The sequence below is a fragment of the Pyxicephalus adspersus genome, chromosome 2, assembly GCF_032062135.1.
Source record: "Pyxicephalus adspersus chromosome 2, UCB_Pads_2.0, whole genome shotgun sequence".
Lineage (NCBI taxonomy): Eukaryota > Metazoa > Chordata > Amphibia > Anura > Pyxicephalidae > Pyxicephalus > Pyxicephalus adspersus.
The window spans coordinates 145,420,119-145,435,223 of record NC_092859.1 but is presented as its reverse complement, the minus strand read 5'-3'; the positions used below and the strand labels follow the sequence as shown (position 1 = coordinate 145,435,223).

Genomic DNA, 15,105 nt, shown 5'->3' with positions numbered 1-15,105 from the left:
ATGGAAGAAGTATAGTCATAGCGATATATGGACATGTATTTAACTTTTGTACCTAGGAAGAAACACATTTGGCTAAACTGACTTTCAGATAATGCTGCATCTCACATTCAAAACAATTCATAAGTTGGCATTATGTAAGGTTATTGTCACCTTTTATACTAACTGGAATTTACCTTTACCATTATAAATCATTATTTCTTCATTCTATTCCTCAGACTGTGCGGTATGATATCCTTTTTAGCTGATAAAACGCTAACTGGCTCCTTGGGAACTTTCTTTAAAAAAGGTTCTTGGAACTCCTATTATTACTTTACTCTCAAGGGGTTAAAGCAGCGTTGTGTTTTAGCAGAACAAATAGAAATATGGGGTGCCCAAGGAAATAAGCAATCACTGTAGGAAAACTGACAGGATCAATAAACCATCTCAGTTTGGAGGAGTAAGATGGAAAGCAGTGCATTAAAAAGCACTTTGGAAAAAAAAGCAAAATATGAAAAACAGCTTTTTAGCATTGGGCTACATTGCGTTTCTGACTGGGGAGAAATTCAGGAGCAGATGCTGTTGAAATGTTGTTCAGTTTATTCAAAGATCATGGAGTACATGTGATAGGAGGCCAACATATTTTTTTTTTTATAGTCCCCCAATGCCCTGAGAATACATTATGAAAAAGGACAATGCTTGTGCAGAGATAGCTGCTTGATTCATGTCATATAGCAAGCATTTCATGACCTTTTTATGTGACCAAAGTAGTGTGCTTAGAATATCTGACGCATCGTTTATTGGAAAATGTGCTGGAAATAATGCAGGTTATAGTAGGTCAATGCAGCATATAAAATATGTATCATATGCATTTTTAAAAAGGGGCATGGATACCATTCCCAAGACAGAGGTTTTGTAGTTTATCTACACAACTTGGGCCCTTGGGGCAGCAGATAGAAATCTATTCTGCAGTGCTGGGTGGGAATCTAAATAGACAATGACTTCATCTATTACTGTCAAACTTTTGTATCCAGCACATAATCAAGATGAGTCCCTTGATTAAAAAAACAAGATTCCATGTTTCATATTCATCCAAAAGCTTTGCATGGATATAGATTGATCAGCACTGTGTATCTGGCTTGTATTAAAGTCCTGGCTTGTATAAAAAAAGTCTTCCTAGACTAGAGAAGATAGACTAACATAAGAGAACTTGGGTGATTCAGAAAACCTGGAGTAGATTTCTTAAAATCATTTGTTATTATTTTGCAAATGTTTTCAGTCCTGAACCAAATCTGTTCCAGGTTTGCTGGATCATCCATGTTCTCCCATGATAGTCTTGGAGAACTTTATTAAATCGGATCTATTGTGTTATAAACCCTAGCAGATGGTGGCTATAGTATGTATGACTGCATGGAAACATGTATGGTATTAGGATGCAGTGTAGAATTATATATCTTTGCATATCTCAGCATGAAATTATCTGTTCCAGGCCTGTTGGCCATGGTTTGTATGGAAGTGATGGCTTGTTTGAAAAAGTGTTGGCTTCTAGGTCCCATTTGGGCAACAATGTCATAACCTTAAAGTATCCAAAGCTGTCATAATATCATCCTTGGAATCATGGTATACTCATTTTGCTAGTACTACCCCTATAGAAACCATTTGGTTCCTGGGTATCTTCACCCAAAACTTCTACCACTGGTGTGTAACCAGATCTAAACCAGATAGCTTTGGAGTTATATATGTCTGAAAATAGAAGAGTGTGTTTTATGCATGCAAATCAGTTATATCACGACAGCTGGAAAATTAAAATGTTAAAATAATTTAAATTTTAAATAAATTGAATTAATTTAACATTTCCTCAACCCATTATCAGTTTTTGTGGATTGGTTAAGTTAACTTCAAACAATACCTGATAGAGGTTAAACTAATTTTATGGTAAATCTAGATCAAAAGGTCTGATTATAGTGCTCAAAAATGTTGTTAAAGAAAGCATTATCTGTAAAAAATGTTTTTTCTAAAACTCAAAGCCCTTATAGTATATGCATTGTGTATAGTCTATCCAGTGATGACTGCTTAAACATAATGTCGAAACAAACTAGTCTCCCAATAACATTGCATATATAATGACTGCTGTAAAAACTATATTGTCAAATCACTGAAAGCTTGGCTTCCATTTTCCAGTTGCTGCTTCTTATGTGAAATGATCTAAAGAGTTTGTGATGAGTCACTTGTAGCATACAAGAGAGGGGATTGAGCGGCATATGAGTCACTTGCTCTGATTTTATTCCCTTTTCTCAATCCTAAACAAAAATTATCAGTCAACCATAATTTAAACATAAAACACAATGACATTGAGCTAAAAGTCAAAAAGTAGATCAGTTATCTTCAGTCTTTGTTAACTGGCTTCTGAGCAGAAAACAAACACCCTGCAGATTTATGATCAATATTTATTGCATGTATGACATAAGCAGACATGGATGTACATACAGGTGAAAAGGCAACTTCTGAGTTTTAATACTGCCAAACTCCTTGTACACGCACATCATCTTTCATCTGGACTACACTAACCTCCTCCTCTTTTGGCATTCCACTAACCCAACATGCTCCTCCACAATCTATTATGGATACTGCAGCCAGACTCATCTATCCATCTCACTGCTCCTCTTCTGCTCTTTGTAGTTCACCTCAGTGGCTTCCATTTCACCTTAGAATCAAATTCAAGCTCCTGGGTTTTACCTTCAAAACCCTCCACAGTGTCTTGTCTTACGTTTCTGACCTGATAGAAAAATACTCCCTAGCCGCTCTCCTCACTCCTCCAATGACCTATTAATGACTTCCTCACTCATCACATGCATGGCTCCAAGATGTTTCTAGAGCAGCCCCTACTCCCTGCAGTGGTCTTCCTTGTCCTACTCGGCCTACGTCCCGCTCATTTAAAGGTGCCCTTAAAACCCATGCATTCAAACTTGCTTACCCATTAGGGATGAACGAGAATGCCTCTGGCATTCATGTGAAAATTTTGGTGAACCGATTTCACAAAACCATCGGAAGAGGAAATTAAACCGGGAGGATTCCCAGAGCTGCATTCAGCTCTGGGAATCCTCTTGTTTGCTGTTGCCGGGGCACTAGAGGTTAATTAACCTCCAGGCCCGATTTGCCGCAAGATCGAACCTAATATTCTCGCTCATCCCTACTACCCATTTTCTTCTGTCTCTTAAACCCTCAATAGTCACTCGCCATGTATAAAAACCTGTTAAAGTGGACCAGTACTTAAATATTAACCTAAAGCTATATCAAGAGTGTGAATAGGTATGGAATATTAGAAGGAATAAAACACTTTAATGGAGACCATGCTCCATCACGTTCCCTTTATATAGTCAAAAACCTATGACTTTATATTGTGAACTTTGGGAAATATAAACCTTTTGATTTTCTTACACTCATTTATGATTGTTACACACATTTATATGGGATGAAAACCATGTAAAAAATGTAAGAGTGCCACATCCCAACACAATATGCACACTTTTCTGTTCCACAACCAAAAGGACACTTTTTTTCAGGACTTTCAAGGCACAATCATATGTATAAAACATTATTTATTCAAATTTTGTTTTTAAAAAAAACATACATTATATGCTCATATGATCATTTATAAATATATATATATATATATATATATATATATATATATATAGTATACACATATATATATATACACAAGCGTCTAATCTTTGGTTGTGAGGGCAGCACTAGATGGAAGTTGATGCATTATTTCCTCCCCCCAAAAAGGAGAAAGATAAAGCCTGTAATTGTTCCTTATAAATCCATAGCATAGTTTATTACTATTTAAGTATCAACTCTATTTAAGAGCATGGGTTTAACCCCTGCCAATGTGTGCTACTTCCCCACTTCTTAGATTGTAAGCTCTTCTGGGCAGGCATCTCTCCTCCTCCTGTGTCTCTGTCCTTATCTGTCTGTCATTTGCTACACCTATTTCATGTACAGCGCTGCGTAATATGTTGGCCATATACAAATGCTGTTTAGTAATGATAATAACATTGTACTTATGTTCATCTAGAAGTAAATAAATCCATACATACAAAGCAAGCCTTTACAGAACAATATTATGTATCTGTGTATTTCTTTTAATTGTAATTCATTTAGTAGTTCTCCATAATCCAATCATTGTTTATCTTTACGAATCAGATAACAATCCATGCTCTGGCAGTCTTTTTTACATTGTTTAAACAACATTCAGAAGATGTATGATGCTATAATTCTCTAGGGAAAAATAAATATTAAACTTTCATTTTACTAGGTATGATAAAACATCATATACAGTGTTTTGGCAAGGCAATCGACGAGCTCATTAAGGCCTTCCTAATAATCCAAAAAAAACAATAAATAATTACCCATGTAGAAAGCCCAAAGCATCTGTAGATCTCCAAGATTTGTGTTAGGATAAGGCATCAGTGATTAAAGCCATCTCATTTTCAGCATGACTTTTTTTCCCTGTGTCTGTGTTTTTTATTAATCTCTAGCACAACTTGTTTGTATAAATGTTTGATGCATATTTGCAATCATAGTGCTAGAAGGTTTCTAAATACACACAGCCTGCCATGAATGATTGTAAAGTGGGCCATCGATTTATTATTCAAATTAGTCTGCAATGTTAGTCCGTGCTGATCCAAAGTACCAGCAGGAGGCAGAAAACTCAAATACAGTCACAAATAGTATTCTCCGAGTACGTGTTCTCCGAGTTAGCTTCTTCATAAGAGGATGATGCTTGTCCTTTGACTGGACCATAAGTTCCTTTTATTGAACATGTTACTATTTTGGTCTCTTTACAACATTCATCAAAGGATACAACCTCTCCATGTTGTTTGCTCTCCATAGAAATGGAGAGCAAACAACAATTCATACCAGTGAATCATATGATTATTATTGTTTTGTGAAGTGCACTTGAAAGTAGATTACTATGGTCAGGTCCATCACTTTTTATAATTGTAACACAATGACGTGAGTTCATTGGAAGATCAGGTTCACTTATGGTGGGGATATTGTTGTTGCTGAGCTTGTTATGGAAAAACTCTTGATGTTCACATTGACTTTTAACTTTTCATTTTAGATATCTTGATCAAGCATTGAAAATGGAAGTGAAAAAAAAATCCCAGGCATTAAATAACACCCCAAATTTTTCTTTTCATTACTGAAAAGAAAACGTGATGTCATGACATCACTGAACGTGATGTTATGCTGGCATAATCCCGCCCACTCTCCCATTGCAGGCTCAGATCTGGGGGGGCGTGTTCCGCGGCTCTGGCCGGTGCGCCTCCTCTCAGCGGGGTCCTTCTCTAGAGCCCCAGACCACTCAAAGTGCAAAAAAGCATCCCTATTGGGCCGTATACGTAGTTTGCCCATGCCTTATTTAGTGACACTTTAGGTGACACTGTCATCAGAGAGGTATAGGACTGCCATTGCTTCTCATTATTAAAAAAGTTTGGTGTCATGCTGTGACCAGCAGAATTCCTTATCTATATTTGTTTCAGTTGGGTGACTCTGGGAATATTACTAATTCTCTCATGACAGGTTTTCTTTTAAGTAGAAGTATAGCCTAGCATTACATACAATTATTCCAACTACTTGTTGCCCACATAGTTATGCAATTGACGGAAAGTAAAATAATTTGTGTGAAAAAGATAAAATTCCTCTTATTTTACAGTGCAGTAGCGGTGGAGCAGCCTGGTTAGGGTTCATCTTGGTCAGAGGGAGCTGTACATTTTGTTCTTGTTGCCATTTTATTTGTCACTGCAGTTTTCCTGGTTTGTTTGCACTACAATTAGAAGCTTAACTTATTTTCTTTCTCCACATTTTTGACTTGCCATCTGAGCATTGATAATATTACAAAGTGATTTTTACTTATTTATTCATTTTTCTTAATAATCTGTTCCTAGAAGTAATAGTGAAATGGTAAATCTATAGAAACAGAGGATACACTTTACTTTATTTCCATTTGAAAAACCCAACTTTAGAAAAAAAAATAACTTGAAGAGCTTCTCTTAATCCACCTTCATTGGTAGACAATAAGAAGCAATAGTTCTCAAAAAAGGACATGGGTAGCAAAAAAACACTCTTTTAGTTGGGAGAAGCTAGAACTCTAGTATGGCATTTATTGATGTGCTCAACAAGATAAGAAGTGAGACCTCCCTAGTTGGGATTTAGAGAGCAATAAAAAATGGGGTTCCAATGCTTCTTTGATCTATTATGCCAATGCTAATGAAATCAATATTGTCTATTATAGGCATTTCAGTAATGTTTTAGGAGTCCATACTATATTTCTTGTAACCTAATTCATTCAGAATTTGATGGTATTAATTCTCCTTCATTAATCCATTTGTGATCCTTTCAGGTCCTGTGGCAGTGATAAGTGGGGAAGAAGATTCTGCCAGTCCTCTCCATCATATTAACCATGGAATAACGACACCAAACTCCCTAGATGCAGGACCAGACACTGTGGTAATCGGAATGACACGGATCCCTGTTATTGAAAATCCTCAGTATTTCCGTCAGAGCCACAATTGTCACAAGCCAGACACGTGTAAGTATTACATCTTATATGCAAAGTAAATATTGAGCATGATCAAACAATTAAATCAAACATTTAATGGAAAAAATACATTGTCTAGCAGAAATGCTTAGATAACAGCTTCATTTTTTATGATAGAGATTTTTCAATGTAAATTCAGTCTACACAGATGCTTCTGATTAGCTTTTGTAGTAACACGTACTGCATACTCCACTCTCTCCAGGGCTAACAATAAACAATACCAGTCATTTTATGTTTCACCTACAGGTGAAACCTGGTATTGTACTTTGGCCATTCATATATAATGTTCTGTGAATGTAATGTATTCCAAAGACCATATTAATTTAATAGGAACAGCTTGACAGGATCCAGCTGTTGTAAGACTTTAATTTAGCCTGGACAATCCCTCTAAATAATTTCTAAGTGGATTGGATGAACTTTTAAAGAGAATGTGTAACTTGTCTTTATTGTTTGGTAAGATGCTCTGCCTGGCAAAGCGCACCATTTGATCTATTAATTGTACAACTCAGTTATTGGATAGATGATGTGATAGTCAATGTGCTTTAATAATGATCCCACTTGAGAACTCCCTAAAAGTTCCTTTTTTTATACCTATATTGCTGTTATATGGCCTTTAGCCATATGTGGTTATCAAAGCTTTGCTACCTTTGTGTTCTATGCTTAGCCTTTGCTCCATTCCCATATTTGCTTTTCCTTTTTTCAAGCTGTAATAGCTTCAGTTTTATTCCAAGTTACATGGTTTCGGGAAGGGGGGGGGGGGGCGGTTGGGTGGCAGAGGCAATGCATGGTTGTAAATATTTCAAATGAAAGCTGAAGTTGGCGACTTTTAGTTTCTGTACAAATTATTCCCATTACCTTTCGAATCTAAGATTGGAGGAAGAGTTTTATTACACAAGTCAATGCAGAATTCTTTCATTTGCTTTCCCTACTTGATGAGAGTGAATATGTATGATAATGATCATCATGGGATCTCTAAAACCTTAATTATTCCCAGTAAATGAACAAAGGTAAGTATCATCGTCAATTGTTTTTCACCTAGTCTACCTCACATGAAAACTATTGAAAGGAACTCTCCAAAAATATGAAACTGAAGTCCGATCTAAAATATTGACATTACCACTGGATATCATTTTTTTCTGAATGTTCACATTTTTTATACTTATTTCCTAGAGAATTATATAAATTCGTTTAAACTGATGCATGAAAACCTAATTAATTATACAGTAGTTCATATTATTTCTGTAGCCCCCTTTTGATGATACTAAACACTTACAAAACTAAATGTTTACAAAAAAGTATTTAAAAAATGTGTATTTATTGAACACATAAAGTCAACTTCCCACCCCCTCCATTCCTCTTATTAAACTGATTTGGATTAAATATAATTTGTATAATAAATAGATACTCCTTTAGTATAGTGTTATAGGGCACATTTTGTACCTATACAGGTAATGTACTATATTGAAAAAGGGCAAGTTGTTGAAGGATTAATGTTTAATGACTTTTTAAACAAAGCAAAACACTGTTAGTTATTGACCAGCATGTGTTTAATATTTTACTCCTGGGATTTGATTTCAACCTTGATTTGAACCTTGGATTGAAAATTTAGGAATCTGAACCTAGCTCTGTTCTACATGTCATCCGCCTAATCTCATTCAAGCTAATTGAGTCACCTCCTCCCTGCAACTAACCTACATTTACAGCTCAGCATTTTGTATTACTGGTGATTTGGGGTTAAAGCAAAAAAAGTGGTCCAGAACATAGAAGCCAAACAGATAAAGAAGTAATATATATGTTTTCAACATCCTTCCCTCAAACCTAATAGTCAGTACAGTCTTCACACTATTCTTCATGTAATCCCAACCATAATCCTAACCTCCTGTAAAGCCCTGGCCCAGCAACAGTACTCGCCAGACACCAGTCCCCCAATCAGATGTCGCTCTTTTCACCTATAGCAAGCCCCTGGTTGGGTTTCCCAGCACACAGTCACTTAGTGCGTAAGGAATGGTGCCCGGAGAAGGGCTGGCAGAGGACCAGGGGCCCACAGATAAAGCACTACCAAGATTCCAACAGAGACAAGTCCAGAATACTGAGCAAGAGGTCATACACAGGTAATCCGTCCACCTGACAAGGTACACAAGGGCAAGACAAAAGTAGAGTTGGGGCCACAGGCAAAAGTTTGGTCCAGGCAGCATAAACTCACAAGATCAGAAACAGGCAAGTTCAGCAACAGTCCATCATATGATTCACACACCAGCAGCAAGTCAGCCCAGCTTAATGGCACTGGTTACTGGGAGCAGAGAGGCTTTAAATTTCCAGCAGCCAGTGGCAGTGCAGGATAGTCAGGAACTAATCTGTCTCTAAAATTCCCTTCAGCTGTGCACAGCCTTGTGTGTGCTGGGGATGCCGATAAAATATATCAGGATGCACAGCTAATGGGAACCAAGGGCTGCTGCTATTTTTTAGTTCTTTGCTGCTGCAAGTGACATTCCTGGACAAAATAGGCAGTGTGGGATACTGCGGTGGCTTACAGCACGGAATCACTGGCCCGATGAGCATTTCCTAACACCTCCATAACGAATCTCCTTATAAACCCTAATGCTATCCTTCACACTTCCTTTAACCATACACTTAACTCACTAGAGGCACTGTCAACATTTTGCTGTGGGTCCCCATGGTCCATAGTTACACCTCAACTATGGACACTGGAGACTCCATGAAAATTTTGCTTTGGGTCCCTTTAGTCTGTACTTACAGCCCTGATGCTCAAACTAAATCCCAAACCTTGTTTCAAAGCATTTTTCTAGATTTCCTGCTTACCTGTTTTTCTCCAATATGGTTTATTAATAAGTGTGACTAAGTTACAGTCTGCGAAAGCAAAAATCTTAATGCACTATTAATAGAACACAGCCTAGATATAGATTTCTGTCCACCCTATGCTAACAAAAATTGCTTATGGCATATGATGACGGATGCTTATTTGTTTCCACTTAGTTCAGCCTGACAGAGCCAGATTTGAAATATTAAAAACAGGTTTATGGATACTGATGTTCTGATAGAGACAGACTGGAAACATTTCCCTGGTTTAAGTTATTTTTAACTCGTGCAACAACATGAGTTATGACTATACTAGTGATTACAGCACAGTCATGATGATAAGCCAGTTGTATTTATCATCATCTGCATCCTGCTTCAACTTTGTATTATATCAGTCAGATAGATTATTAAAAAACAAAGGTCAATAACAGTTTGTTGCTAATGAATTGTGGGAAACGCACTTGGCAGATGATACATGCGTACAACGGCTGCCTTTTCATCTTGGAAATTAAAACCATTCCATACTTTACTATTTTATAAATGAAAGTCCCTAAATGGAGCCATTAGATTTGTCATACTGGAAATAATAAATGTAAATGGAGTAATGGGTAGACAGCGTTCATAGATTGCATATGCGCCAGTAGGCAAAATGTAAATCGAATCAACATTGGTATGTTTAAGGAGTAGATAACATATAATGGGTGGGTTTCATTTCACTTAACTGATGGTTCTCTACTTTTGTTTGGTTTCATACTTGATCTATCAAGTGTATTCCCAATTTTTTATTGCCAACCCCATATTAGCTGGGCAGTTTGGTATTTGGCAATATTCCTAATTCTTACTGGCGCTTGGTTCATGTACCCAGTTGACATTGGATGAGGTAGAGATGCTCAAGACCTGCTCTTAAGTGCAGAAACTACAGTTATAGCCCCATGGCATTTAATAGAATTGTCAGCAGGTGCTAAATTATCTACCTGCAGGTCACATATGATATTTCCAAGATTATCTAATACCAAGTACAGCACAGTATATGTGAAAGGTGAAATATATCTGCTTGCTGGTGTCAGATCAGCTAAGTAGAGATTTGATTTCTGGTAGCCAGGGGTTATTGCACTTTGCACATCATTGCTCGGTGCTGCCTTAATAGCGCTTTTGATGATTCATCTTTGCAGAAGTCCAAAAAGGAGGATTATATCAGTAAGCGGCTCTGGGATACTCAGCCAGGATGGGAGCAGTGATAATTCCAGAGACACTTCAATGCTGAGATGGGGATGGGGAAATTATATCATTAACTACAATATACTGCTTAGCCAAGGTGAGAGAGCACAGGGACATTTGTAAGGGGCATTGTAGCTCAAGATAGAAAAAAGTTTTAAATAAAAGGGTGAGCAAAGAATCTTCTATATACGTGACATTAGGAAAGTTTAGTAGCACATCAGCCTTTACATAACTGGAAGAGTAGATCATGGAGAAGGGTCTTTGTGACTGGTAGTAATGGGTAATACCTCTGGCACTTGAATGGTATATGTTCCAGCATACCAAACTTATCCAAGAATTAGACAGCATTATTCTGTCCTCTCCTTTCTATGTTATGGGGTAGGTTAAGCACAAACTTGCCAGATATATTCCTAGGGCCCATTTATGCTGTTACATTGCATTGTAATATGCTTCTTTGTATGTGTTGTGAATTTTCCAAAGCAGTGAATGTTGGCAGTTGCTAATGATGCAATAATAAGTATGATGATATGATGCAATCATAATACTATGATGCAAGTAATAGGTGCAATACAAAGGTGAGAATCTAGCCTAAATCTGAAACCTTGATTCCTGGTTAACTATAATACACACACTAGATAAAGAATTAAAGAGGTGAATATCCTTTGTTTTCCTGTAATCGGACATTTAAAGTAGTGAAAAGATTCATTGATTATGCACTGCCTCCTGCAGGACATTGCAGTGACCAGCTATTGCTTTTACTTTGTGGGACTATGGCTTTGTCCTTATATTCCAGTAGTGCTGAAATAAAGCTGCGTACACACGTCAGATTTTTATCGCCCGATAATCAGCATCGGCCAGATATCGGGCGAAAATCTGGCGTGTGTACAGTCGGCGTCGTCCATCGTCCGAACGACCGTCCTGGCGGATCCACGGACGATGAACGACGACCGATCCTAATGAAAGGGAAGGGGGAGAGCGCGCAGCAGGGTGCTGCTCCGTCGCTCTCCCCCTCCCCTCTCCATAGAGCAGAACGGTGCTGTATGTACAGCACCGTTCATGCATCGTGCAGTCCTTTGTCGTTGGAAAGGATCGTGAAAGATCCTTTCCAACGACAAAAATTGCACGTGTGTACGCAGCTTAAGAGGAAGTCTCCAATTGATCATGCTGATCAATTCAATGTAGCTTTACACTTTGCACTTATACATAATCATTTTCATTACCCAATGCTATTGGACTCAGCTTAATATAACTTTCCATTTTTTTTAAATATGAATCTTGATGTGTTAACTGATGTAAGCCTTGTATATGTAAGTCTGCAGAACACCACATGTTTTGCATTGTGTTTTTTTTTTTAATTAACATTAGATAAACGAAATGTCAAAAAAAGTTATCCCAGAATTCTAAAAATTATAGAAAAGCATTAATCTCTAGGTCCGTAAGCCAATGTAATAATATGTATACAGTCCTTGGAGAATGAGGACCTGGCTTTGTGCAGAGGACTAATAGGGTCAAGAAAGGTTATGGCATCAACATTAAAATTACCTTACCTTGCTATTAGCCATATCCAAGTATTGCCACTGGCTATCATCCCTTTGTATGTTGTGTTATGTCAGCTGTGAGTAATGGAATTTCTTGAAACTGCAAATTCGCAGAGGATTCCACAGCTGTACACCTTTCATTAATCGTGTGTACAATTACACAAAGCCGTCCCTTCAAATGTCCTACAGGTAATGGGGGTTACAATGTGCTTTTGCTGTGGAAACAAAAAATGTCATTTGGGTTCAAGAAAAATTCCAAACTGCAATTGTAAAGAAAAGGAAAACATTCTGATATAAATTCAACTGTTTCATGTAGCAAAGAATACAAAGTACATATTCTATCAGGTCACCATGCAAGCTGATAAGGGAGGGTTACCGCACTTGTAAGGTCACGGTTGCATTTTATGTTGTCTTACTGAACAGGCTGAGATAGGTATTATGGGTGGTCTCTGAGCCTGTTCTTTTTTTTAGGTCGCCAGACCATAATTGTTTAAAAATCAATAAATTGGTTTTTTTTTTTTTTTTGCACAATTTGCAACAAAAATAAAATACTCCGTTTCACTAAAAAGCAAGGTCACTGAAACACAATGTAATATGAGCACAAGTGGTCACTGTAACACGGGGTCCTGACGCAAAAAAGTGTCATTCAATCACAAAGGGTTATTCAAAATAGAACTAAACCCATCAATACTCACCTGTCCTCACGCCATGGCGGGCTCCGTCACCTTCTCCCTTCTTTCCTTCCTTATCCTTATCTGTGGTCATTTTGATTGGCCAGGCTGGGATTACATAACTCATCAGTTTATTCAGTCCTGGAAATGCATGGAAAATCAGAATTACCTGCTAAACCTGGGAACATTTGCTGAGCTGAGCATGCAAAGTTGAGTTGTGATCAAGCAGGTAAGAATAGTAATTGCAGAAAGGACATTGCCTGACACTTTTTGCAATAAACACCTACCTGACTACCAATTTTCAAAGTGGGACTTTAGTTCTACTTTAAGACTGGGCTCATTAAAACACAGGAGTCATTAGAGTATGCAGAATCACTGGAGCACAAAGTGTCTCTGGAGTACAGAAGTCACAAATGGTCACTAAAGCTTGGTCATTGGAGCATGGAGTACGTGCTCTGTGCTTGCCGTCGCTCCAAGGAAGACTCAGGTGGATTAAAAAAAAATGTAGGAAATAGGCAGCAGGTTCTTTTCAGGTGCATTTCTCTGCATGGCAATTTTTTGCCTAATTTTTGCACACATGTAACCACTATTTTTGCTGTGAAAACTGCCAAAAATTCTTGATCAGCACTATAATTTAGCTTAGTAACAATTTTCTTCTTTATAAAAGGCAAAACCAATAAATCCCAACTTGAATCAAAAATTTTGCCTTGGCCAGAGTAAGCAAGGTTTAATTTTTGGAAAGCAGTGTACAAGACCTTGTTGACCCCTGTCTGCATTGCATAGAGAAACACAAATACATTCTGCTGATGTATTTAAGTCTAAAATTATATCTGTAATGACAATGAAAAGGTTTCATTTAATATTTTCCTTAGCATTTTGATGAGGGGGTAAAAGAAACCAGAAACAGATAAACAGATATAAGATTTAACAAATGTTATATAATAACTAAGAGAATCTTCTGCACACTGTTGCTTTTCTTTAGAGCCATACCTGCATATTCATCCCCTTTTGTTAGCCTGTGAATTGGAAGTGAATAAAGATGTGGTTGCACATAAAGCGAGCAAGATTGTTTAGGACATGTTTTGCTCTAAAAAATCAACTAGGGAAGTTGAATTCATTTGAGTATGTTGTTCAAAAAGGAAATTCAAAGTTTTTCAGAGATATAAATTTGTAGGAACAAGACCATGGTGATGGAAAACATAGACAGTTGCTCGTTAGTGAGGAAAGGGTGAATGTGAAACCTTTAGCATTAATAAATATATTTTAGGCATAATACATTATGACTTGGATGCATTTTTAATGTCTGGGAATACAGCTGATTTATAATGCATACATCTGAAGCTGTAGCACACATAGTTCGAGCTAATAAATAAATGACAGGTACCTTGTATTAAAAGTATCATTCATTTTACATTGCCAGAATTTAAATGATGTAAAGTAGAAAGGGTTGGTTGGAAACATTCCATATACTGTGCTGTGTTGGGTACTAATAAACCTTTCCCTTTTTTATTAGGTAAACAATGACTACTTTAAAATTGACCAAATAAACATGGTTCTGGTTCTTGGTTTATTAATATGAAGCAACTTAAAGTAACATTGTTCCGGATCTTGGTCTGCTAATATAAAGCATCCTATACTAAGATGGTTCTGGTTCTTGGTCTAAAAGAATGGAACACCTTATACTAACTCTGGTTCTTGGTCTACAAATAAGAAGTACCTTCTAGTAACATTGTTTTGGTTCTTCGTCTACAAATATGAAGTACATTATAGTAACATTGTTCTGGTTCTTGATCTACTAACATGAAGCAGCTTATAGTAACATGTTTCTCATTGGTCTACTAAGCACCTTTTATGTAACATAGTTCTGGTTTTTGATCCTTGAAATTTAAAGCACCTTATAGTACTTTTTTCTTCTTCTTGGTCTATTAACATGAAGCACATTATAGTAACATGTTTCTGTTTTTTGGTCTACTAACATGAAGCACATTATAGTAACTATTTAATGTACAGCGCTGCGTAATATGTTGGCGCTATATAAACCCTGCCTATTATTATTAATAATAATAATAATAGTAACATGGTTCTGTTTTTTGGTCTACTGACATGAAGCACATTATAGTAACATNGTTCTGTTTTTTGGTCTACTGACATGAAGCACATTATAGTAACATGGTTCTGTTTTTTGATCTACTAACACAAAGCACCTTATAGTAACATACGTTCGGTTCTTGATCCATTAACATCATACTTCTACAAACATGGTTCTTGTTCTTGG

General features: G+C 37.0%; 1 protein-coding gene across 1 annotated transcript in view; it reads left to right on the top strand.

Moving 5' to 3' along the window:
* NTRK3 (neurotrophic receptor tyrosine kinase 3) overlaps positions 1-15,105 on the top strand; it is a gene marked incomplete in the record, with an annotated part of 446,565 nt that overhangs the window by 306,556 nt on the left and 124,904 nt on the right. The window contains 1 exon segment of the mRNA XM_072402705.1: positions 6,389-6,577. Within this exon segment, the coding sequence (XP_072258806.1) occupies positions 6,389-6,577 (189 nt within the window).